General features: G+C 35.8%; 1 protein-coding gene and 1 pseudogene across 2 annotated transcripts in view; one reads left to right on the forward strand and one right to left on the reverse strand.

The window, feature by feature from the left end:
- The window catches only part of STXBP3 (syntaxin binding protein 3), a 61,086-nt gene that overhangs the window by 35,157 nt on the left and 708 nt on the right, over positions 1 to 25,221 (reverse strand). The window contains exons 2-6 of one of the 2 annotated variants that reach the window (XM_007977754.3): positions 17,003 to 17,052; positions 16,163 to 16,244; positions 12,565 to 12,641; positions 10,738 to 10,816; positions 9,243 to 9,343 (exon numbers count right to left, since the gene is read on the reverse strand). In XM_007977754.3, the coding sequence (XP_007975945.1) occupies positions 9,243 to 9,343; positions 10,738 to 10,816; positions 12,565 to 12,641; positions 16,163 to 16,244; positions 17,003 to 17,052 (389 nt within the window). The remainder of the gene's footprint in view (positions 1 to 9,242; positions 9,344 to 10,737; positions 10,817 to 12,564; positions 12,642 to 16,162; positions 16,245 to 17,002; positions 17,053 to 25,221) is intronic. The other variant, XM_037998150.2, reaches the window with a different exon arrangement.
- Positions 1,628 to 2,516, forward strand: LOC103224316 (N-acylneuraminate-9-phosphatase pseudogene; annotated as a pseudogene).

Here is a 25,221-nt window from a genome sequence, read left to right on the forward strand (position 1 = left end):
GTGTATTTTCTCTTCCTTTTGATTTTCTTAATAACATTTCCTTTTCTTAATAACATTTACTGTGTTATAACACAGTAAATAAAACATAAAAAATATGTGTTATTCTATTGTTTATGTTATCAGAAAGGCTTCCACTTAACAGCAAGCTATTGGTAGCTAAGTTTTTGGTGAGTTAAAAGTTATACACAAATTTTTCAACTGCACAGGGGGTTGGTGCCCCTAACCCCCATGTCATTCAAGGATCAACTGTACTTGCCTTATTACGTATGTGACAGCATCACTTACCTTAAATCCTCTGAAAGGGAAAGAAAGATCTCTCTTTAGTCCCTTTGACTCATGGAATCACCATGAGGACTGAGTGAATCTTCTTTCTCTCCATGTAATTTGAAATGTGTTGATGTTCAACTTTATTTCTTTGAAGCACTATCATATTTGACTTTACCAATCTCTCTGCAATGATCTCCTGACTTTTAGGACTCTACTTTTCCTTAAGGACTTTAGGAGCAGTTTCACAGTTTTCTGCACCAGCTAATTTTCTGTCATTATTTTTGATGGAACCTGAAGTCTCCTACATACAATATAGCCCCAACCTACCTACAGAGAGCCTATCTTTCATTCCTTCACCCCTTATAAGCCACATTCCTGATGTTCTCCTGCACTCTTCTGATTTTGTATCTTTACATCTAGATTATTTTCACCTCCTAACATGTTCTTTCCCTCTTCATTACTACTTTATAAAAATATATCCATTCTTCAAATATTTTCCCAATCTCCTAGTAAGAATTAGCCTGTCTCAATGCTGGGTGCAGTGGCTCATGCCTGTAATCCCAGCACTCTGGGAAGCCGAGGCAGGTGGATCGCTCGAACCCAGGAGTTCGACACCAGCCTGGGCAACATGGTGAAATACCATCTCTACTAAAAATACAAACAAAACCTAACAAATCCTGGCTCCTAAATGCATGAGATGATGGATACATTCCTTGTATCATTATACAACATAGATATGTATCAAAACATCAAATTGTACCCCACAAATAGGTACAATTACAATGTATCAAATAAATAAATATTTAAAAAGAGAATCTCCCTCCTTTTGTGGCCGACTACAAGATGCCTCCCCAACAAACATCCTCCCCTTACTTTTCAGCAACTGCACTTCAGTTCTTTATGAAGAACAGCCATATATGTCCAGCTAAAATATTTTCTGTTTCCCATGCACTTATGTGTAGCCATGTGACTCCATTTTACCTAATGAGATAAAAATGAAAATCATTCTCTCATTCTTTTGTAAATCCTCAAATGACGATGTAATAATTCTACAGTATGACTGGGAATGGTGGCTTATGCCTGTAATCCCAGCAGTTTGGGAGGCTGAGGTAGGAGGACTGCTTGAGCTCAGGAGTTCTAGATCATCCTAGGCAACACAGCTAGACCTCATCTCTACTATAAACGAAGAAAAAATTAGCTGGGTGTGGTGGCATGCATCTGTGGTCCCAGCTACTTGGGAGGCTGACGCGGGAGGACTGTTTGAGCGAGACCCTCTCCCAAAGAAAAAAATAAAATTGGGCTGCCCACTTTGCGCATGTGCAGGTTGTGCGGTGGCAGGTTGCAGCAGGGTGCAGGTGCTATGGGCCTGAGCCATGTGCAGGCCATTTTCTTTGACCTGGACAACACACTCATCGACACAGGTGTGGCAAGCAGGAGAGGCATGTTGGAGGCGATAAAGCTCTTACAATCAAAATATCATTATAAACAAGAAGCTGAATTCAACTGTGACAAAGCTCAAGTTAAACTCAACAAGGAATGTTTTTGTCATTACAAAGCATGCATTACTGATCTAAGGACTTCACATTGGGAGGAAGCAATCCAGGAAACAAAATGTAGTGCAGCCAGTAGGAAATTGGCTGAAGAATGTTACCTCCTTTGGAAAACTACACATTTATAGCATATGACACTAAGTTCAGTGAGATGTCAATGCCACGTTCACTGAAATTAGAAAGGAGGTCTGCCTACTTTTAGTAATGAATGGGGTCAGGCAGACCCAGAGGGAGAAGATGAGGCTTGTGCCTGTCAGTCCTACGTCCAAGCTGTTGTAGGTAAACAGCAGAGAGGGGAGAAGCCAGCAACTTCCATGTTTTATTACTGCTGTAATCTCCTTGGAGTATAACCTGTGGACTGTGTGATAGTTGGTGACATGTTAGAAACCGACACACAAGGAGGTCTCAATGCAAGGTTGAAAGCAAAAGTATGGATCAATAAAATTGGAATAGTGCCACTGAAGTCCTCCCCAGTTCCACATTACATTTTTTTTTTTTTTTTTTGTGCTAGGGTTACCTGCTCTCTTACAATGTACAGACAAAGTATAGACTGCAAAATCAGTATGCTGTTTTAAAGCACCTAAAAGGGCATGATTATGAATGTTAAGAGTCAATTTGTAGGGTTTGAGCTAAGAAAAGGCTTTCTGCTTACTATGGTCCAGCTCTAAGAATAATTTTACTTACGATTTAAGAGCCAACATTGTGAAGGTCCTCCCAACTCAACTGCTTTTTAGTTTTGACAACTAACCACTGACTGGTATTTACATCTGAAAATTCAGACTGCATTAATCCAAGTCAGCAGTGTGGCCCAGAAAACTTGAGGAAATATATTCTTTGCTAGTCTGTGACTGAATATTTTAAAAATTATTTTATTAATCTTTTAGAATCTTGGTTCCATACCAAGCAGGAGAGCTTACATATGGATGCACAAATGTAACGTATATGTTCTGGCTTAAAAACAGGTATTTTTAAAGAATACCTATTCTAAAACATAGAGACTTATTATAGCAACTGGATATGGTTAATATGAAATAAGTACTAAGTCACATGCAAATCTAAGCAATTCATAGTGAAATTTTACATGTTTTCTTTTTAAAACATAAGCCATATTTTTGTCTACTTTAGATACATACTTGTTTTATATTATGAATCTGATTTTCTTGCATGACCTTTTTTTTCAGGGTTGGGGGCAATTTTTCTATGGTATGTATATAACAAATAGATTTCTCCAGTTTAAAAAAAAAAAAAAAGCTGTTAAAATCAGCCAGGCACGGTGGCTCATGCCTGTAATCCCTGTACTTTGGGAGGCCAAGGCGGACAGATCATTTGAGGTCATAAGTTTGAGACTAATCTGGCCAACATAGTGAAACCCCGTTTCTAATAAAAATACAAAAAATTAGCTGGGCTTGGTGGCACATGCCTGTAATCCCAGCTACTCGGGAAGTTGAATCAGGAGAATCACTTGAGCCCAGTAGATGGAGGTTGAAGTGAGCCAAGATCACACCAACTGCACTCCAGCGTGGTGACAGAGTGAGACTCTGTCTCAAAAAAACAAAAAACAAAAAACAAAAAATGCTGGGAGCGTGGCTCACACCTGTAATCCTTACACTTTGGGAGGCCGAGGGGGGTAGATCATTTGAGGTCAGGAGTTTGAGACCAGGCTGGTCAACATGGTGAAATCTCATCTCTACTAAAAGTACAAAAATTAGCCCGGCATGGGGGTACGTGCCTGTAATCCCAGCTACTCTGGAGGCTGAGGCAAGAGAACTGCTTGAACCTGGGAGGCGGAGGTTGCAGTGAGACAAGATTGCACCACTGCATTCCAGCCTCGATGATGGAATGAGATTCTGTCTCAAAAAAAAAAACAAAAAAACATTAGCACGTGGTGCTTCTTTATCACGACATTTTCACAACTTTACACAGCAAGCTTGTAGCTTTCTTGTAGTCTCTGCCTCTTATGGAAATATTTTCACGATCTTTTCCCAGACATACAATGGGGTTAAGGGAACTAGACTGTCTTGCTGGAGATAAGTGCAAGCCACATGGCACCAAAATTATTTTTCTTTCGTGGATCCACAAGAGGAAAATTCCCTTGGCGTGGGCCTACCCATGAAACCTCCTGTTTGTTTTCAACTGACAATGGTTTCACCCATGTGATGAACCTAACAGAAAAGAAGGTTTTACAGCATGACACTGGTACAAAAACAGACACGCAGATCAATGGAACAGAATAGTGAGCCCAGATATAAGGCCGCACACCTACAGCCATCTGATCTTTGACAAAGCTGACAAAAACAATGTGGAAAGGCTCCCCATTCAATAAATGGTGCTGGGATAACTGGCTAGCTACATGCAGAAGACTGAAACTGGACCCCTTCTATATACCATATACAAAAATCAACTTGAGATGGATTAAAGACTTAAATAAATGTAAAACTCAAAACTATAAAAACCCTGGAAGACAGCCTAGGCAGTACCATTCTGGACACAGGAATTGGCAAAGATTTCAAGACAAAGATGCCAAAAGCAATTGTAACAAAAGCAACGACTGACAAAAGAAATCTAATTAAACTAAAGAGCTTCTGTGCCACAAAAGGAACTATCAACGGAGTAAACGGACAACCTATACAATGGGAGAAAATATTTGCAAACTATGCATCTGGCAAACTTATAGATGCTGAATATTAGCATCTATAAGGAACTTAAATTTACAAGAAAAAACCCCATTAAAAAGTGGGCAAAGGATATGAACACTGTTCAAAAGACATACAGGTGACCCACAAGCATATGAAAAATGGCTCAAAATCACTGATCATTAAAGAAATGCAAATCAAAACCACAATGAGGTACTATCTCACACCAATCAAAATGGCTATTTTTAAAAAGTCAAAAAATAACAGATGCTGGTGAAGCCACAGGAAAAAGGGAAGGCTAATATTCCGCTGGTGGGAATGTATATTAGTTGAACCATTGTGGAAGACAGTGTGGTGATTCTTCAAAGACCTAAAAAACAGAACTACCATTTGACCCAGCAATCCCATTACTAGGTATATACCCAAAAGAATATAAGTCTATCATAAGGACACATGCACGTATATGTTCACTGCAGCACTATTCACAATAGCAAAGACATGGAATCAACCTAAGTGCCCATCAATGGGAGACTGGATTAAAAAGAAAATTGGCATATATATATATACACACACCACAGAATACTAAGCAGCCATAAAAAATAATGAGATTATGTCTTTAGCAGGAACATGGATGGAGCTAGAGGCCATTATCCTTAGCAAAATAATGCAGGAACAAAAAACCAAATACTGCATGTTTTCACTTACAAGTGGGAGCTAAATGATGAGAACACACGGACACAAAGAGAGGAACAATAGCCACTAGGCCTACTTGAGGGTAGAGGGTGGGAGGAGGGAGAGGAACAGAAAAAATAACTATTGGGTACTAGGCTTAGTACCTGGGTGATGAAATAATCTGTGTAACAAACCCCCTTGACATGAGTTTACCTATAACAAACCTGCACATGTACCCCCAACCTAAAAGTTAAAGAAAAAAGTTAGGGCCAGATACGGTGGCTCACGCCTGTGATCCCAGCACTTTGGGAGGCTGAGATGAGCAGATCACTTGAGGTCAGGAGTTCAAGACCACCCTGAACATGGAGAAACCCCATCTCTACTTAAAAAAAACAAACAAAAACAAAAACAAAAACAAAATTAGCTGGGCGTGGTGGCTCACGCCTGTAATCCCAGCTACTTGGGAGGCTGAGGCAGGAGAATCGCTTGAACTCAGGAGGTGGAGGTTGCAGTGAGCTGAGATCACGCCATTGCACTCCAGCCTGGGTAACAAGAGTGAAACTCTGTCTCAAAAAAAAAAAAAAAAAAAAGTTGGGTTTTGCTATAAGCCATTTCCAGAGTGCCATTATAATACTTCAGTGACTCTAATAGTTACCATCTGCCTTATCTGTTTTTCATATTTTTGGAAATACATCATCGTTTTATAAATACGTGCTTCAGTTCACTTGGAGCTTAATAATTAATGGTTCCATAGCGAGGCATCATCTTACAACCACAGAATTTTCCCTAGACCATTAGGCTAGACAATCTCATGATAACACTAATCAAACCTGGAGTAAAGTGGTTAATAAACGATAAAAGGGGTTATCCAATGGTTAATAAATATAATTTGGCTTGGTTTTTTATAGGTTTTTCTTTGAACTATTGAATAAGAAACTACTAATGTAAAATATTAGATTGCATGTTGGAATGTATATAGCTATGTCTTCAAGTTTAATACTCAAAGAATGAAATTCTAGATTGTCTCTATCTGTAAACCTATTTCTTTAGCCAGTTGTTTTGTGTCTATTGCCAAGAAACAGGATTCTCTGCCTTGTGCAAATACTCTTTTATGTTTACTTCTTCTTGATTTTTAAATATGTGATTGTGTCCTAACCTGTCACAAGATGCTGTTGCTGTAATATTGAATGTGTGTGAAAAGGGTATATTTGTAGTTCCAGGTACAGTACCCATATGGCCTTGACTATATTTCAGCTATTTAAAAATTAAGTTGGAGGATTTTGGCAGAAGTAGTTATGTGTGTGATTGCTCCAATAGACTGGTTGGCATGTGATGCTGAGGTCTTGTCCTTTTAGCTGTCCCACAGGATAGATGTAAGCAATGTCACATTCATCATACTACGGGTGAAGGTTCATCACTCCAATGTGATGGTGGCAAATTTCAACAAGATAGCTCCCAGGATGTTAAGTGAGCAATTCTTCAGCAAAAATGAGGTAGCAAGAAAAAATGGAATAACTGAATAATATAATATCACATTCCATTGGCACCCTTCCTATGGGAAGAATTTTGTTATCTACCTTCTGAGTGGAATGTTACAGAAGGTATTTTAAAATATTGTAAAATACTGAAATAAGCCTATGATTTTTATAATGTTGTTTAAAAACAATATTCCTTCAAATTAAAAAAAAATGATGTAACAGTAAAAAAAAAAACAAAAAAACTTTACAATCATCTTAGATCATAAGGGCCATGACTAGGAGACTAGACCCCTGACAATTTCATAGAACCAGCAGCCTTTTCCTTTATACAGCCTATTCCTGACTTCTTTTATATTAGGAAGAAATAAATTTCCATGTTGTTTAATCCATTGAAAGTCCAGAGTTTTCTTTTAATTAGTTGAGCCTAATCCTACTTGATTTAATCATGATTGAAATAGTTTTTGAAGATGTCTAATACTTTTTAATCTCTTTATAGTATTCAGATGAGGGTAAGACATATATTTTGCTCATCTTTTCACAGTAGACTGCTTTGCATCTAACAGACAATGTCCACTCAACATAATCTTGATAAATGTTCAGTAGGCCTTTGCTCATAGTTCAAAGCACCTAGTATTTCATTTATATTTTCACTTGCAAACAATCAAAAATCCAAAATATTTTCAATGCAATTTCTCCAAAACAGTTAGATTTATTAAGTAGACTCTCTTTTTTTTTTGGAGACGGAGTCCCGCTCTGTTGCCTAGGCTGGAGTGCAGTGGTGCCATCTCGTCTCACTGCAAACTTTGCTTCCCCAGTTCCAACGATTCTCCTGCTTCAGACTCCCGAGTAGCTGGGACTACAGGTGCTAACCACTATGCCCAGCTAATTTTTTTTGTATTTTTAGTAGAAATGAGGTTTTACCATGTTGGCCAGGCTGGTCTTGAACTCCTGACCTCATAATCTGCCCACCTCAGCCTCCCAAAGTGCTGGGATTACAGGCATGGTGAGCCACTGTGACCGGTCAAGTAGACCCTCTTATGACTCTTATCAAGTAAGTAAATTAAAAGAAAAAAATTCTTATGGGAAAACCATTCACAGATGGGACCTTACATAATCACAATATTTTGTAAAGACTGGTAAGTGGAAACTCCTCAAGAGCATTCTCTAGACATGCAAAGACAGGTTATTTCTATTCATCATCAAATTATTCAGATATTTACACAAATCATTCCTTCAAATACAGCAACTGCAGAATTTTAATAAATTCTGGGGCTAAAATTATATTTATCTTCTGTGAAGCGAGATGTTCTAGAAATGTTTGTAATATTTCTCACACTATCACTTAAATCCTACATCATTTTCAGAAGCTGATTTTCACCCTATACTATACCTTACATATTAAAAGAATAAGTTTAAAGGAAACTTTTGGAAAACAGTTTAATGTTAACCAGATATGTTAAAAGCTTATAATTTGGATTATTATCTTTCTTTGTCAAAAACAGCAGTATCAGCTGGGTGTGGTGGCTCACACCTGTAATCCCAGCACTTGGGAAGGCCGAGGCTAATGGATCGCCAGAGGTCAGGAGTTCGAGACCAACCTGACCAACATGGCAAAACCCCGAATCTTCTAAAAATACAAAAAAATTAGCCAGGTGTGGTGACGCATGCCTGTAATCTCAACTACTTGGGAGGCTGAGGCAGGAGAATCGCTTGAACCTGGGAGGTGGAGGATGCAGTGAGCTGAGATTGCACCACTGCATTCCAGCCTAGGTAACAAGAGTGAAACTGTCTCTCAAAAAAAGAAAACAAAAACAAAAACAAAAACCAAGCATTATCTTAAAAGTAATATCATATAAATTCCTTATCTAGGACTTGTCTATCCCTTAAAATGTTGATCACAGTTTCAAGCAACAGTCAACTATTTCAATTCTATAAAATGCTAGAATCCAAACACAGAGAACAGAGCACAACAAACCTTAACAATTCATTAGTTGTGTGATTTGAGGCAAGTTACTTAACCTCTTTGATTTCTTGATCTTCAAAATGGAGATAGAAGTACTATCTATTCCTATGGCTATTGTGAGGATTAAATGAATAAATTTATGTAAAGTACTCAGGAAAGTATACGACACATAGGGAGTATTATATGAGTGTTTGCTTATATCATTATAATCATTGCTATTATTAATTAAAGGCTCAATGTTCCAAAGGCAAAACAAGTAAAAAAAAAACCCTTCATTTTATAGATTAAAATAATTTATATAATATTATATTAAAAGTTGATTAAGAGCATTTGTTTTACTATCACTAAAGGTTACACAAGCTAAATGAAATACTTTTTTTTGGAGTCATCTAACAAAGACTGTGCTGAAAACTCTCTTGATCTCATAACCTAGTAGTTCTGTAATTTGACAAACACAGGACTTGGTGGCAGATATGAAATTTAAGCCCTGCTATATTCATTTTAAATTCCAATTTATTGCTCATGCTTCTGACTTCATCATGGGAAATGTCTATTTGTGGATTAGGTTCAAAATTCACCAAATACATATAAAAAATATCTACAGAATATACTTTATTAAATAAGCCATAAAACCAAATTTGAAACCTGTCATGAACTAAAAAATAAAAATAGAAAGTACCTGAGATTCATGTGGAATGAAGGAAATATTTATTTCTTTACATCTTCTTATTGACTTGGAGCAAGAAGCCTTAATTTTGTTAAAGAGATTATCAGGGCAAACTGAGGGGAAAAAAAACACCAAAGTATATAGTTACATCTAGATCTTTATTCCTTTTAAATAAACCATTCCAACGTCCAAGAATAGTTATAATTACTGGCTTTCAGAGAGTTATTTACTATGAGGACATAAATAATATATAAATATTGTTATTTGCTTTACAAAAGATATATTCTAGTCAAAAGGACTATAACAGAAATTCCATCTTTCCCATTTACATCCACCATAACATCAGATGTACTTCCTTAAAGATCTGCTAACAGAGCAAACTGAAATTGTTAGGAAGAAAAATCATGTCCAAACTTATGACTTAACAAACAGCAGCACTTTCAGGACATCTTAGAAATTTATACTACTTTTCCAAATTGCCACTAAGTGATCCATACTACAACCATACAACACAAATCATTAATTTTTCCTTCAATTAAAGGCAGCTTTCTAACATTAGAGAATTCTAAGACACTATAATACTAAGTTCTGGAACTCAGAGCCAGTGTTTTTCTCCTTTCATCAAAGAGTTTATCATTCCATTAGATCTAGGTTGGAATACCAACCATTGGCTCCTAGTATCTTTTAACATGATATTCTTTAGCCTTAAGATTCCTTAAGTTAAAAGAGGGTTCACATTCATTAAATTTCATCAATTCCTTAAACATGACGCTCTGTATAATAAGATTATATAACAAATACTTATGGTGTGACATTTTTAAAATCCAAACTATTAGGCATGAGATAAAAATTCATAGGAAAAATGATATACTACTTAAAGTGAAGACCTTTAATAGCAGAGACCAAGACTTAACTTAGATAAATGATATTTTTATTTTGAAGTATATTATATAACATATAACGTAAGACAGAATTGTATGTGTCTTTGGACTTCTCTGTGATTCTTTAGCTACCAGTTTTCTATGTGATCATACGGCAGAGTAAGATAAATGTCACAGATTTTCTCCCTTCATATTTGCCAAACAGATGTCTGTTTTCTTCAGTGCCCTCTCAAAAGGTTTTTGTTTTTTACAAGAGAATCAAATCCCTAACTGAAACGCTGATTAAAAATATTTCTTCCTGTCACCAGCACAGGATTTGAGGGCTAGCCCTCTCCACCCATCCCTTTCATCCCCAGCAAAATGATTGTCTTTTGAAAACAGTTGGGAATAGTTTCTTTTAATTTTCGATCACCTTAGTATGAATTAGGATAGATATAATCTCACATTTTTAGATTCTTTCTAGCCTAATTAGAATAAATGATAAATAGAAAATCACCAGGACTGAAATAATATTATAAAAAGTAGATACTTTAATCACATTTTGGGCTGGATGATTTTTAAAAAGTCGACAGTTTAAAACTAATGGGATTTTAAACAATGAAGCAATAACTTTTTAAAAGACTTACAGTCAGTGAAGTAAATATATGCTGCTTTATACTTGTTCTCCGATTTACTTGCAAAATCATGTAAGAAACAATCTACAGACTTAAAAAAGGTTAGATGTTAATACACATTTTATTAAATATTGATTTAAATATGTTACCTTTTGAAATGACTAAGATTATTTTATTTCAGTGATAAAATAAAACCTTACTGGCTAAAAGTTTAATTTATAAACTGATTTTTTAAGATGCTATATTCTCCAGCCAGTGATAGCTAATAAGGTAGTAAGGTAACAAGAGTAAGGTAATATTAACCAGTTTTGGTTTTGGAAAAAAAGAAAAAAAAAAAAAAGAGTAAGGTAATATGTATGAACAGGATGCTCTTATTGGCAATGAAGAGGTCTAGGAAAACTGAAACAACATATAAGACAAGACTATTGGAAGATAACAGATTAAAGAAATAGAAACCAACATACTGTAAGTATCATCTACATGGATAACAAAACCACCAAGACTTATGACTGGAGAAGTGCTGAAGTGAGAGACAGTGAGTGAGGAGCTTAAACTATCAAGTGATTAGAAAGACCCAAAGCTTGGTAGGCGACTGTAAGAATGAGGAATATACAATTTTGTATCTTGCTTTTGTCACTTAACATTCAAAATAAACATTTATCTAGGTCACTAACAACCCCTAGAAAAATTATTTTTAATGGCCACATGGGTTTTCATTTATTTATCATTTTATTCATGTATTTCATTCAGATATCATCATATGGCCTATTATTTATTAATGCTAAAATTTAATTAGATTTATTTACTGCTAGAAACTTAGCTAGACCATTTATTTATTTCCTAATAATAAACTCTAAAAAAAACATTTTTTAAGGTTCTTGATAAAAAATTACAAACTATTTTCCAAAAAGGCTGTATCAATCTATACTCCCACTAGCAGTATATGGTAGTTTCTGCTCCATTATCCACTGATAACCAGAATAGTCAGAAAGCACACACACATACACACCCATATATATATTTTAAATCCCTCTGTCAATTTGCTAGATGAAAAATGGTGCTTTTAAGTTGCATTTTTTTTTTCCAATCATGAATTTTTCTCTCACGGAATTATATTACAGATAAGATATAAAATGTCATTAAAACCCACCAGTAGCCAACATGTAGAGACTAAAAAGTGAGTATCAGGTTTTGTTTTTTTTACATGTCTGCTAGAGTTTTTTAGAAGTGAAATGAAACAGAGATTGCCAAATTAACATTCTACATGGGAATAAGTGAGAGATCAGGTTTTCAAAAATGCATTCTCAGATATTGTACAGAATAAAGAATCTGATAATTTGGTTCTAAAAGGCTGGCATCAAGTATGAGTTAGGTCATAGAGTCAGATTATAAACTAAAGACTTTCCTTTCACATAAAATATATACACACACACATATATATCCATCTTCATATATACATACAAATATGCTACGGGAAAGTCACTGAGATAAAGAAGTAATCCAAGACTATAGATTATTTCTTTCACCTACATTACCATCCCCCCAAAAGGTACAGTTCAATAGGAACTGCATGAAAAACAAAACATGCAAAGAAATGTTATTTTATACAATTTAATTCTGCTTTCACATATGGGGAAAAAAGGAATTATTTTACTTATACATTCTCATTGGGAAGAAAGCAAATAATCTTTTAACACAGAAAAAACTTTCCTAAGCAAACCAGTTTATGGCAATATTTTTCTACTAAAGCGTACTTCATCACTTTGAATTTTCTATTAGTAAACCATAACAATGGTGAAATATTGATGAACCTACTTTTTAAGGCCTCAAAATACTCACCTTTGATGTTGGAGTGATGAAATAAAGAGCTTTCATTTGTCTGACAGGTTCACGATTCTTATAAATATTCTCTACAACTAACAAGAAAAAAGGTCATTTTATATAACCAAATATTTATACACTTAAAATAATTTTTAAATAAACGTTACTGTATTTTTCATTTATAATAATATGAAAATACATTTACAAATAATATGAAAACAAAAACATTTACTGGGTTTAACATTTTCTTTGTCTTCATTGGATACATTTTAAAATCCTGAAAAATGAAAAATGAAAATTCTTCATTTTCTTACCTAAACAATGTAAGAAATTATTCATTTCTTAAATGAATAATTCATTTTCTTACATGAATTATTCATTAAAATTCATAATAACCTTGCAAGTATTTTACAAATGAGGAAACTGAGGCTTAAAGAAGTAACTTATCCAATCACACAGTTAGGAAGTGGAACAGGCAGGCTTCTAACCCAGATTTGACTCCAGAGCCCAAGTTTTCACCTGCCACAGTGCTGTTTAAATAAATTGCCAATTAACTCCTATTCTTTTAAAACCACATGTAAATATTCATAAAGTACTTTTTCAGCAACAGAACGTCACTAGAATTTAGTCAATTATATTTTTAATTATGGAAATTAAGCCATTTATAAGATTACATAAAGCAAAGTGAATATAAAGGTAATAAACTTTGTCAAATTAAAGCTACATATATATTTCTTAAAACTAATTTAAAGTATCCTTCAACAAATCCAGAGAACCATCTTTCAAGATTCATGTTGACAAATGGTCTAGAAAGAATTAACATTAATGTCACTGGCAAGAGAGGTTACTGCTGGACTTCTCTTTTAAATTTGATTTCCTTTTCTCATTCCTGAATGTATATTAGTAATGTATAAGTTTATCATAACTACTACTAGACAATCAAATAATATTTCCAAGGAAAAATTTAATCTTTTTCTCTTCATTCTCAACTATTATAATTTTACTTGAAAAAAATTAAGGTTTAATCTGTGCTCATTTATTTCAATTGTTTAATGCTCAGAATGGAGTGTCTTACAGTCATGCTATACATACTATTTTGTTTGGTGAATAATGTACATGTTAAAACACTGAAAATACTGTGATAGATATGATTTAGAACTCAGGCTCTGAGAATATTCTGAAATCTCTTTATTAATAACAGAAAGTACCACTTCTCCATTCACTGAAAAGTATACATCTATCAAAAAACCAAAAAAACAAAGAGAAAGGTCTTTAAAAGTGAAAAAGAATAATCTAACTCCCAATCTGTCTTTCACTTTTTATTTATTTTTTTGAAATAAGGTCCGTTTTGTCACCCAGGCTGGAGTGTAGTGGCACAATCAGGGCTTACTGCAGCCTTGACTTCGCTGAAGCAATCCTCTTGCCTCAGTTCTCCAAGTAGCTGGGACTACAGGTATGTGCCACCATGCTTGGTTAATTTTTTTGGATTTTAGTAGAGACAAAGTCTCACTATATTGCCCAGGCTGGTCTTGAACTCCTGAGCTCAAGTGATCTTCCTGCCTCAGCTTCCCAAAGCACTGGGATTACAGGCATGAGTCATTGTATCTAGCTTCAGTCTATTTTTTTTAAGGTTTTTACACTTGACTTTATTCTCCACTCAAGTAGCAAATCCTGACAGAGCATTTTTTCCCAATTTTTTTTTAATCCCAAGACACTACTAAATATTTTCATGAATGACCTAAATGACAACAGAAAGTCTGACTGCTGAACCTGCCAATGCCCAGTTTCATAGAGGGATTTTCAGGAGAGCTAATGTGGAACTCAAAAGGACTGTTTTGAGTTTAAGTTAGAAGATATGACTACAATTAAACCATAGCAAACTTAGGTGGGTCTGCAGGATATCAAAGGTATCCCACAGCAGCGAGCTCTATGATATACAGTCCTATGAAACACTTCTCAAAAATAGCTTTCTGTGGCCAAATAAGTTAAGAAAACTGAATACTATCATTTTACCCAGGGGATCTACTTATACCTTGGCATATAAAGACTCTGAAGTCCTAAAGAAAGGTGTTGAGCTCTGTTTAATACTGTTTCCTAAATGTACTGGCCACAGAATCCCTTACTTGAAGAATATCTATTAATACTGAGCATACAGTAAGAAACGATGGTCTACAAAATGCAATAAAACCTCCCTTCAGTGCATAATGGCTCTGCAGTTCCACAGAGCTTTTATGTGTTATCAAATGGTTCTCACCCTAGTTTCACATCAGAATGACCTTTCGGAATTTAAAAAACTTAAGTGGCTTAATCAATATTTCACTTATTCAGTAGAAAAATCAAGGCTTCAATTTTCTAATTTCTAGTTTAGAGCTTTTTACACTGAGGGTCAGAAAGACCACAAATTGAATATGTAATCAACAATAAAGGTTATTTTATGGCTGGGCATGGTGGCTCACACCCGTAATCCCAGCACTTTGAGAGGCCAAGGCAAGTGGATTACTTGAACCCAGGAGTTCGAGACCATCCTGGGCAACATGGTGAAACCCTGTTTCTATCCAAGAAAATACACAGATTAGCTGGGTGTGGTGGTGTGTGCCTGTAGTCCCAGCTACTTGGGAGACTGAGATGGGAGGACTGTTTGAACCCAGGAGGAGGAGGCCGCAGTGAGCCAAAATCACACCACTGCACTTCAGCCTGGGTGACAGAGGGAGACCCTGTCTCAAAAAAAAGATTATTTTATGCATAAACATCAAAACATAAATATGATACAGTCAGACTTTCTTGAAAATACTGGGTATACTTTTGAACTTCATTAAGTTAGGAGTAACAGACAGTACATAAACTACATTAGGATTCAAAATATAAATGAATTATATTTCACTTGGAGCCTCAGATTCCTCATTAGAAATGAGAGTATTTGATATCTGTCTTCATAGGGTTATTATGATGATCAAATTTTAATAAGTGAGTTAAAGGATGAATTAAGGATAACACAATTATGAATGTTACAAGATATTAGTATTTTCCTCAATAGGTAATATAGATTAATATCTCAATAACATAATCCTGCCTAGAGGAAGACAACTTCTTGTGACATTATGATTTTTTTTCAGAATCTGTAAGTATTTCAAATTTTCATACTAAAACTGATTTAAACTTATAATTATTTGCCTCCTTTCTGGTAATAAAGATAAATTTACAAAGTCAGCATTATGCATTTGTAAATATGTACAAGTTATTTTTATGACATAAATCTTGATATTCACTTTAAAGTGATACATGAAACCATAAACTAAATCAAAATACTGAAGTAAAGCTTGTGTATCAATACACAAACTTGTTTTTTATATATATATACACATATGAGCAAAACATTTAAAGAACCTCAACAAGGCAACTGAGTTAGGCTTGGTTAGGGATCTTCATTATATGTCTCAGCTGAGGAAAAAAAAAAACTGACAGAAGATTCAGAGAAAAGAATGTTAAATCTAATTGTTATGGCTACAGTAATTTTAAAAAATAAGCTCCTTAGAAACACAATTACTAACTAAAATTTAATACTTCAGATCTCCCCCAATTACAATTAAAAAGTGTTCATGCCAAGAATAACACTTACCAGTAATACCTTCTTCTAGAAGATCTGTCATTTTGCAACATGATGCCAAAAGCTTAGTGGTAAATTCATCTAAAAGCATTATCTTAAAACAAACACAAATTAAAAAATACTGTAAGCATCCTATTACCAAGAATGAAAAACAGAATTTTATCCATTAACCTTTATAAAGCCTTTTATAACATAAAATATCAGGATAGTAGGCAAAATGATCTCATCTTTTATCTTGCACAATCTAGAGATTTTTCTCAATATATATGCATATAGTATTGTACATAAGTAAGCAAACAGAACTATTTCTAATTTGAAGCACAGAGCTTATTCATTTTAAATGACATGTTTAACATCAAATTTTCTTAAAATTACAATTGTCACTTGTAGAACAATTATTGCACAAAGCACTGTTTTAAGCAATTTCCATGGATTAATTCACCTCATATTTACAATTACCATATGAGGTATTACCATCACCATTTTTATAAACAAGGAAACGGGGGCAGAGAGAGTCAAGTAACTTGCGCAAGGAGCCAAGCTATTAAGTGGTGAAGATAGTATTCAGAGCCAAGCAGTGTGATTCCACACCCTATATCCCTATATCCCTCAGTATCCATGGGGGTTCGAGGACCCCTATGTATACCAAAACTCCATGGATACTCAAATCTCTTACATAAAATAGTGTAGTATTTGCATGTAACCTACACACATCCTTCTACATACGTCAAATCACCTTTAGATTACTTATACTAGAATACCTAACACCATGTAAATACTATGTAGTTTTTATATTGTATTGTTTTTAAAGTTTGTATTATTTTTTATAAGAGCAAGGTATGCAAATTCTACCTTCCATTCACCTTCTTTCTTGCAGTCATCAAACACTGTTGCTTTTATCTCTGTTTAAAAAAGAAAGGAATTACTTAGGAATTAAATCAACAGAAACATAGTAATTCAAACAGTCCAAAATGGCTAAGGAAAAATCCAATTTGAAATTTGTTAAACTACATAAAAAGCATACATATTTGTTAAACCTTATGGAAAAATCCAATTCTAACACCTAGCCTATACAGTACATTTCAACTGTAATCAATTTTTTAACTTTAAAAGGTATTATAAAGGGGTTAATATATTTAAGTACATGAACATACCGAGAAAATATTTCTAAAAGTATTACCTGATTTGGTTTTTCCTATTCTACTTAAATCCCAAGTAAAACAAGATGAAAACAAAAAACTCATGGGAACATCCTTAAGTTGCCCATTGCTAAATTATATCTGGCAATAAAATCTGCATAAACATTTTTCATACTGATTTACTACATTACACTTTTCAACAATACATATCACAGCATTTGGACACCAATATTCAATCTTGATTTATAATCAATAAATATTATGTTCCTTACAATGATTTTCAAAATTATCTAAATATGTTTTAAAAATTAGTTCACTGATTTAAAAACATTTTCCATTATGTATTAAATAACACATGTAGACAATTTACACAAATATCTGTTCTACTTAATAAAACAATTTCCCACACTTACTATGTTTTATTAATGTTCAATTGATTTTAAAATCAGTAGTAATACATAAAATATAATTAAAATATAAATTATAGTAACCTGTTTTTCATTAATTCTTGTTAATGAGATGGTTATTTCATTAACTTAAGCTTTTCCATTTCCTAATTTATATTTAATGCTTTTGGGAAATTTATCAACAAGTTTTTGATAACAAGTGATGTTAAAAAATGACGGCTCTTCTATCAGAAGGTATAAATAATAATAGTTACTGCGGTACAATAAAAAATTTTGGTTTTTACCCCCAGTTCCTGGCACAGAGCCCCTAAAGACCTTGGAATCTCCTGAGTGGTAAGTGTCTCTTCCATCTGCAAATGAAATGCCTCTTGGGTGAGGCGCCCCTATATAGCTTTAGATTGAGGGCTGGTCACCAGACCAAGCCATTAGGGTTGAAACCTTCAGCCCTACCCCAGGACCTCTGGGAAAGGAAGAGGGACTCGAGATTGAGTTCAATCACCAGTGATTCAATCAGTCATGCTTATATAATGAAGCCTCCATAAAAACCCCTTAAGAGAGTTTGGAGAGCTTCCAAGGTGGTGAACAAACCATGTGCCAGGAGGGTGAGACACCCAACTCCATGTGGATAGAAGCACCTATGCTTAGGACCTTTTTGGACCTTACCCTATGTACCTCTCCACCTGGCTGTTCATTTATATCTTTTGTAATAAACTGGTAGTAAGTAAAGTGTTTTCTGAAGTTCTGTGAGCCATTCTAGCAAATTAATGAACCTGAAAGGGAAGGGGGATTGTGGGAATTCCTGACTTTGTAGCCAAGCCACACGGAAGTGTGGGTCTAGGGACTTGGTACTGGCATTTGAAGTGAAGGCAGTATTGTGAGACTGAGCCCTCAAACCTGTGGAGTCTGACACTAACTAGTGTTCCTAGCTAACTAGTTCCTAACTAACTGGATATCCTACAATTCATTTCAATTGTGACACTAATACAGTTGGGGTCCATAGTTGGAGAATTGGTTGGTGTGAGGGGGGAATAAAACACATATTTGGTTTCAGAAATGTTAGTAAAAGCAATTCAGTTATTTATAGTCATTTTCAGAATTGTGATCTGGAAGGTTTTATTGTGACTGGGAAGATTTGAAAGTGTTAAGAAATATCAACTGAGATAATTATATATTGTTTGCTAGGAGGATTATAGTGTTATATGAGAATTATGGTGAAAGTCTGAAATATTTAACCATAATTTAAGCCAAAAGCACTGGCTTCTAGAACCCTACAGGCAAAAATAAAGGATTTTCTCAGGTAGAGCTCAGATACAGAAATATTATGCTGCTTTTCCTTTCAAAGCTAGCTTCGTTCTTTACACCTCAAACAAGCTGAAAATTGAAGACATTTGCTTGTTTTTATCAGATTTATTTGTGTCTTTCTCTTAAGAAATGAATGCTCATGGAATGTATGATGGAGTAGATTGGAGAAAAGCTCCCTAAGCAGAAGTCATCTCATTATAGTCTTTGAAACCTTAGAACTGCATTGTCCTAGATGGTGGAAACCAGACACATCCGGCTACTGAGCACCTGAAATGCAGCTAGTCTGAACTGAGATATCCTGTAAGTACAGAATACACAAGACTTCAAAAACCTTAGTACAAAAAAAGGAATGTAAAAAACTTACTGGGTCAAATATAATATATTAATTTGATTTTTTTCTTTTTACCTTTTTATGTGACTACTAGAACATTTAAAATTACATATGTAGCTTGCTTTAAATTTCTAGTGATAGAACTGTCTTGGAATCTGAAGATACTTAGATCTATCTGTGTCTGCCAGAGGGGAAAAAAAAATAAAGAATCTGAAGATACCTAAAGAGTCAGTGTTATTGCCTTAAAGAAATAACTAGTTTTATGGAGATAGTAAGGGCATCCATGAAAAGTGACACAGTCACAGGCAGATATGTTTAGAGAGGAGTCAAAGGAAATCATATCAACAAATACTATAGAATTATGAAGGCATTTCCTCTAAATACTAATGAAAATCATTTGACCTTATATCCCTTTCTCTAGCATCCTAAATATGGATATACCTCAAGACTCAATTCTCTTACCTTTGCTCTGCTTGCTCTCAGAGCAAAGGTAAGAGAATTTGCTCCTGTGGCTGGTCTCCTCAGACCATATTCATCACCAAAGTTTCATCTATCATATTAGTCTTTCAATTTTTGACAATCTTACAGCCCTTCTCTCTTTGAACATCATTCGATTATACAATACAGATACAAGCAGCTACACGTCTCAAGGTGAGATTACAGCACCCTGAAAACTACTTTAGACTTATAAAGTATTCTCTAAGTATTATTGTCATTTTCTTAGTCATTGTCTTTGTCTATTTCCTCCTTTCCCCACACCCACCTATTAGGCATATTGATTGTTCTCTCTGGTAGCTATTATTTTTCATTGCCACTGTCACCCAGCATCAACTTGATTCTTCATTCTCACTGAAGTATTGCAATAGAATCCTATCTGGATTTCCTGCTTTCCACCTCCAACACCTTTGCTATTTCAATACATTCTTCACTCTGCTGTCAGAGTCACCTTCCTGAAATACAACTGTTTGATTATATTAATACACACCTCGAAATTCCCTCAAATGCTCACTCTTGCTTATAGAATAAAATCTAAACTATACTATTTAGCATACTCCACTGACTGGCTTCTACCTAATCTCTAAATTAATCTTCCACTAGTCCAAATGCTACCCAGATAGTAACTTTAGTTTGTTTTTGTTTTCTGAGACTGAGTCATGCTCTGTCACCCAGGCTGAAGTGAGTGGCATGATCACTGCTCACTGCAGCCTCAACTTCCCAGGCTCCAGCGATCCTCCCACCTCAACCTCCTGAGTAGCTGGGACCACAGGCGTGCGTTACCACACCTGGCTAATTTTTGTATTTTTGATAGAGATGGAGTTTCACCATGTTGCTCAGGCTGGTCTTGAACTCCTGAGCTCAAGTGATCCACCTGCTTTGGCCTCCCGAAGTGCTGCAATTACAGGCATGAGCCACTGTGCCCGGGATTATGCTCGCTATTTCTTTATTCAGAGTCAGGGTCTTGCTCTGTCACCCAGGCTGGAGTGCAGTGACACAATCAATGTCCACTGCAGCCTCAGCCTCCTGGGCTGAAGGGATCCTCCTGCCTCAGCCTCCCATGTACCTGGAACACAGGTGAAAGTCACCAAACATGATTAATTAAAAAATTTTTTGTATAGATGGGGTCTCACTTTGTTGCCCAGGTTGGTCTCGAACTCCAGGGCTCAAGGGATCATCCCACCTTGGACTCTCAAAGTGCTAGGATTACAGGCATGAGCCACGGTACCTGGCTTACAATTTTTATATAATCTTTTCTATGGCATCTGAGTTACCAGTTACTTTTTTAAAGTCTAACCCATACTATCCTATATTTGCTCCACATTTTATTGCCTTATTTTTTATATTTTTAGATCTTTAATATATATGATTTTTAAAATTTGCTGGAGATGGACTAAGATCATGCCTAAGTATATAAAAGAGGAGCAAGAAAGCACAATTAAAAAAAAAAGATGTCAGCCAAAAAGCCTTAAATGAAAATCTAATAGTAAATATTTATGTCCCAAACAAAACAACATAAAAGAAAACTATGGCATCAGAGAAAACTATCAGGAATGCAAGCAGAAATAAAGAAAATATAACAAAGTGAAGATCTAAAAAATGGAATCACGGAGAATTCAAGCTGAAAAAAATATGTTGAAGAAAATGTAGTCCAAACCCCTCATGGTTTAAGTTAGGAAACAGAAGTATAACCTGGACTAGAAACCAAGTCTTACAATGATTATTTCAGTATGGAGAAATAATAAACCAAGCTTCTATAAATAGTGTATCATAACAATGTTTTTGAAAATCAAATAGCAAAAGTAAAAAAATCAGACTTGTAGGTCATAAGGGAAATTATATTCTCAGAAAACTAAAACATGGCTGGGCGCGGTGGCTCACGCCTGTAATCCCAGCATTTTGGGAGGCCGAAGCGGGCAGATCATGAGGTCAGGAGTTCGAGACCAGCCTGACCAACATGGTGAAACCCCGTCTCTACTAATAATACAAAAATTAGCCAAGTGTGGTGGTGCTCACCTGTAGTCCCAGCTACTTGGGAAGCTGAGGCAGGAGAATCACTTGAACCCAAGAGGCAGCGGTTGCAGTGAGCAGAGATCAAGCCATTGCACTCCAGCCTGGGCAACAGAGCAAGACTCCACCTCAAAAAAAGAGAAAAAAAAAGGCCACATGCAGTGGCTCATGCCTGTAACGCCCGCATTTTGGGAGGCCAAGGTGGGCAGATCATGAAGTCAGGAGATCAAGGCCATCCTGGCCAACACGGTGAAACCCCATCTCTACTAAAAATACAAAACTTAGCTGGGCGTGGTAGCACGTGCCTGTAATCCCAGCTACTGGGGAGGCTGAGGCAGGAGAATTGCTTGAACCAGGGAAGAAGTAGTTGCAGTGAGCCTACACCATGCCACTGCACTCCAGCCTGGCGACAGAGAGAGACTCTGTCTCAAAAAAAAAAAAAAAAAGAAAACTAAAACACGTTATTAAATTCCTAATTATGATTCCAACAGATTCTGCCTCTGGCCCAGATTATTCAGTGAACAGGTAAGAATCTTTATAAAAGCAAACCCAGGGGCCTGGGGCAGGAAACCAAAGCAATCATCATCACAAGTTAATCATCACAAGTCAGCTGAACAAAAACAGACTGAACTGTGAATGGGAAAGACCACCCAGGGGCTTTCAAGATACAATGATCAAAAATTGCATGAAAGCAGAATAAATAAAAACTAAGGACTGGCCAGGCGCGGTGGCTCACGCCTGTAATCCCAGCACTTTGGGAGGCTGAGGCTGGTGGATCACGAGGTCAAGAGATCGAGATCACCGTGGCCAACATGGTGAAACCTCATCTCTACTAAAAATACAAAAATTTGCTGGGCATGGTGGCACATGCCTGTAATCTCAGCTACTCGGGAGGCTGAGGGAGGAGAATCACTTGATCCTGGGAGGCGGAGGTTGCAGTGAGCAGAGATCGCGCCATTGCACTCCAGCTTGGCAACAGAGCGAGACTCCGTCTCAAAAACAAAACAAAACAAAAAACACATACACAAAAAACTAAGGACTACTGTATAATCAACTAAATATATACAAAAGTAAATACTAAAGCAATTATTTCTAGGTAGTAATGTAGTAAATTGAAGATTTATTCTTATTTTGTTTTTTGAGACAGGGTCTCTGTGGCCCAGGCTGGAGCGCAGTGGTGCAATCTCGGCTCACTGCAACCTCCACCTCCCGGGTTCAAGCGATCCTCCTATCTCAGTCTCCCAAGGAGTTGGGACTACAGGTGCACACAATTCAATATTTATTACTGAAGAAAACACTACAACAAAGGGCATGGAGGATTTCTCGTAAACATAATAGTGTAAGGGTAAAAAGGCACCATTATAAAATTATTCAGTGGTGATATAAGTCAGAATACTGGTTACTCTAGGGGAGAGGGTAGAGCTTGAACTGGGAAAGGCCATAGGGTGCTTGGAAACATTCTTTTATCGTGATCTGGATGGTAGTTTCATGGGTAAAAAACTCATCCAGCTGTGCACTTATCATTAGTGCACTTCACACTAACATTACACTTAATTAAATTTAGAATAATTTATCTTCAAAATAGGAACAAGAAAATCACTTCCTCTCAGCACTGTTTAATAGAATGCCAAAAATGCTAGTGACTGCTCTTTGAAAAAGGAGGAGAAAATATCATTTTTAATGGTTTCCCACTGCCTACAGAATGTTTAAATAATACAGCAACCAGGCCCTTCATAATCTGGCTCCAAACTACTTTTTGGTCTATGTCCCCCTATCCCTTGCAATGAATACCCTGTACTCGATCAAAAGGAATTGTTCCCTCTTCCATAATCAACCACTTACTTTGTCACCTTTGGGGTTTGACATAGATTTCCCTCTGCCTGTCAAAATCCTACTACCTTTCAAGAAACATCTTATGTGTCACTTCCTCTTGAGCCTTCCCTGACCTCCTCCCATAGAGGAAATAATTCCTTCTTCCAAAATTTCATACTGCTAATACAGCAGTCCTTAAGTACTTGTGCACCTGTCTTCTCCCACTCAATTGTCAATTCTAGGAAATCAAAGAACAGAGTACATACTCAATATATCAACACTGATTTAAATAAATGACTGTGTAAATATCCAAAAATTAAAAAAAGGAAATTTTGCCCAACAAAATACAAGAGAAAGCAACCAGAATGAAAAAAGACATAAAACAAAGATAATTGAGTAAAACAAAAACATATGATTCTATGCATGCCTGTAATTGCATTAAAAAACTTGTGGAAGGATTTATAAGAAACCTGAGTGTCTCTGGAGAGGAAGGCTATGGGTCTGGTTGGGAGGAAGATTAATTTTTTTATGTAACATTTTTAAAATCTAATTTTATTATTATTTTTTAAGACAGGGTCTCAGTATGTTGCCCACGCTGGTCTTGAACTCCTAAGCTCAGGCGATCCTCTTGCCCTGGCCTCCCAAAGTGCCGGGATTACAGGCATGAGCCACTGCACCTGGCCATAATTTTTTCTTTGCTTTTCTGCTATCAAATTTTTTTGCCACCTCAAGGTATTTAAAAAGCAATTTTAAAATGTTAATTACGAAGATTGTGAAGCAGCACGAAAAATGTTGAGTCAATGTCAGTTGATTTAAAAAAGGAAGTCACAGAATGACAGATAATAAAAGCAATGTCTTTATATGAGGATCAGAAGGAAAACGTGAAAAAGGGAAAAAGCTTATGATTCAATATGTAAAGAACTGGCTTAAATACATACATGCTGATGTTAATAACATATATATCTGGAAATTATTTATACAACACAATTTGTTGCCCATTTTCACATAAATGTATTTAAATACCACTGTTTTAAAACATTCTCAAATCTTAAAAAGTCAGCCATGTAAATCTTGAAAAAGCAAACGCCAACCTTAAAATTAATCTTTTAAAAGATAATTTCATATTTTTCACCTATTTATACATTTGCTTAGTGCCTGCTATATGTTAAACACTATCCCAGTTACTGATTTGGATTTTTAATTTTAGACAAGGAACTCCCAGAATTCTGCTGACTAAATCATTTCTGTTTTTTGTTCAACAAGTTGGACTAAGAAATACTTAGATGCTACTCCCTTTCCACTACTAGGCCATAATTATTTTGAACTCAGAAATGCCAGACAATGATGGTTATTCCTGTTAGGTGGTTTCATTCTTTCTCTAACCTGCCAGACCTAGGTTTGGAGCGATGTTTATGAAAGTTGTGGATGACACCGCAGAACATCAGTAACCAATAAGAAGTCCGGTCCTAACAGCAGGGAGGGGGCCCCGAGAGTGTAGGGAAAACGGAAGGAGCGGCGGCTCCAGCCCGGTCTATGCAGGAAGATGTCACGGCTGGACACCCGGTCATTCCAATG

The sequence above is a fragment of the Chlorocebus sabaeus genome, chromosome 20, assembly GCF_047675955.1.
Source record: "Chlorocebus sabaeus isolate Y175 chromosome 20, mChlSab1.0.hap1, whole genome shotgun sequence".
Classification (NCBI taxonomy): Eukaryota; Metazoa; Chordata; class Mammalia; order Primates; family Cercopithecidae; genus Chlorocebus; species Chlorocebus sabaeus.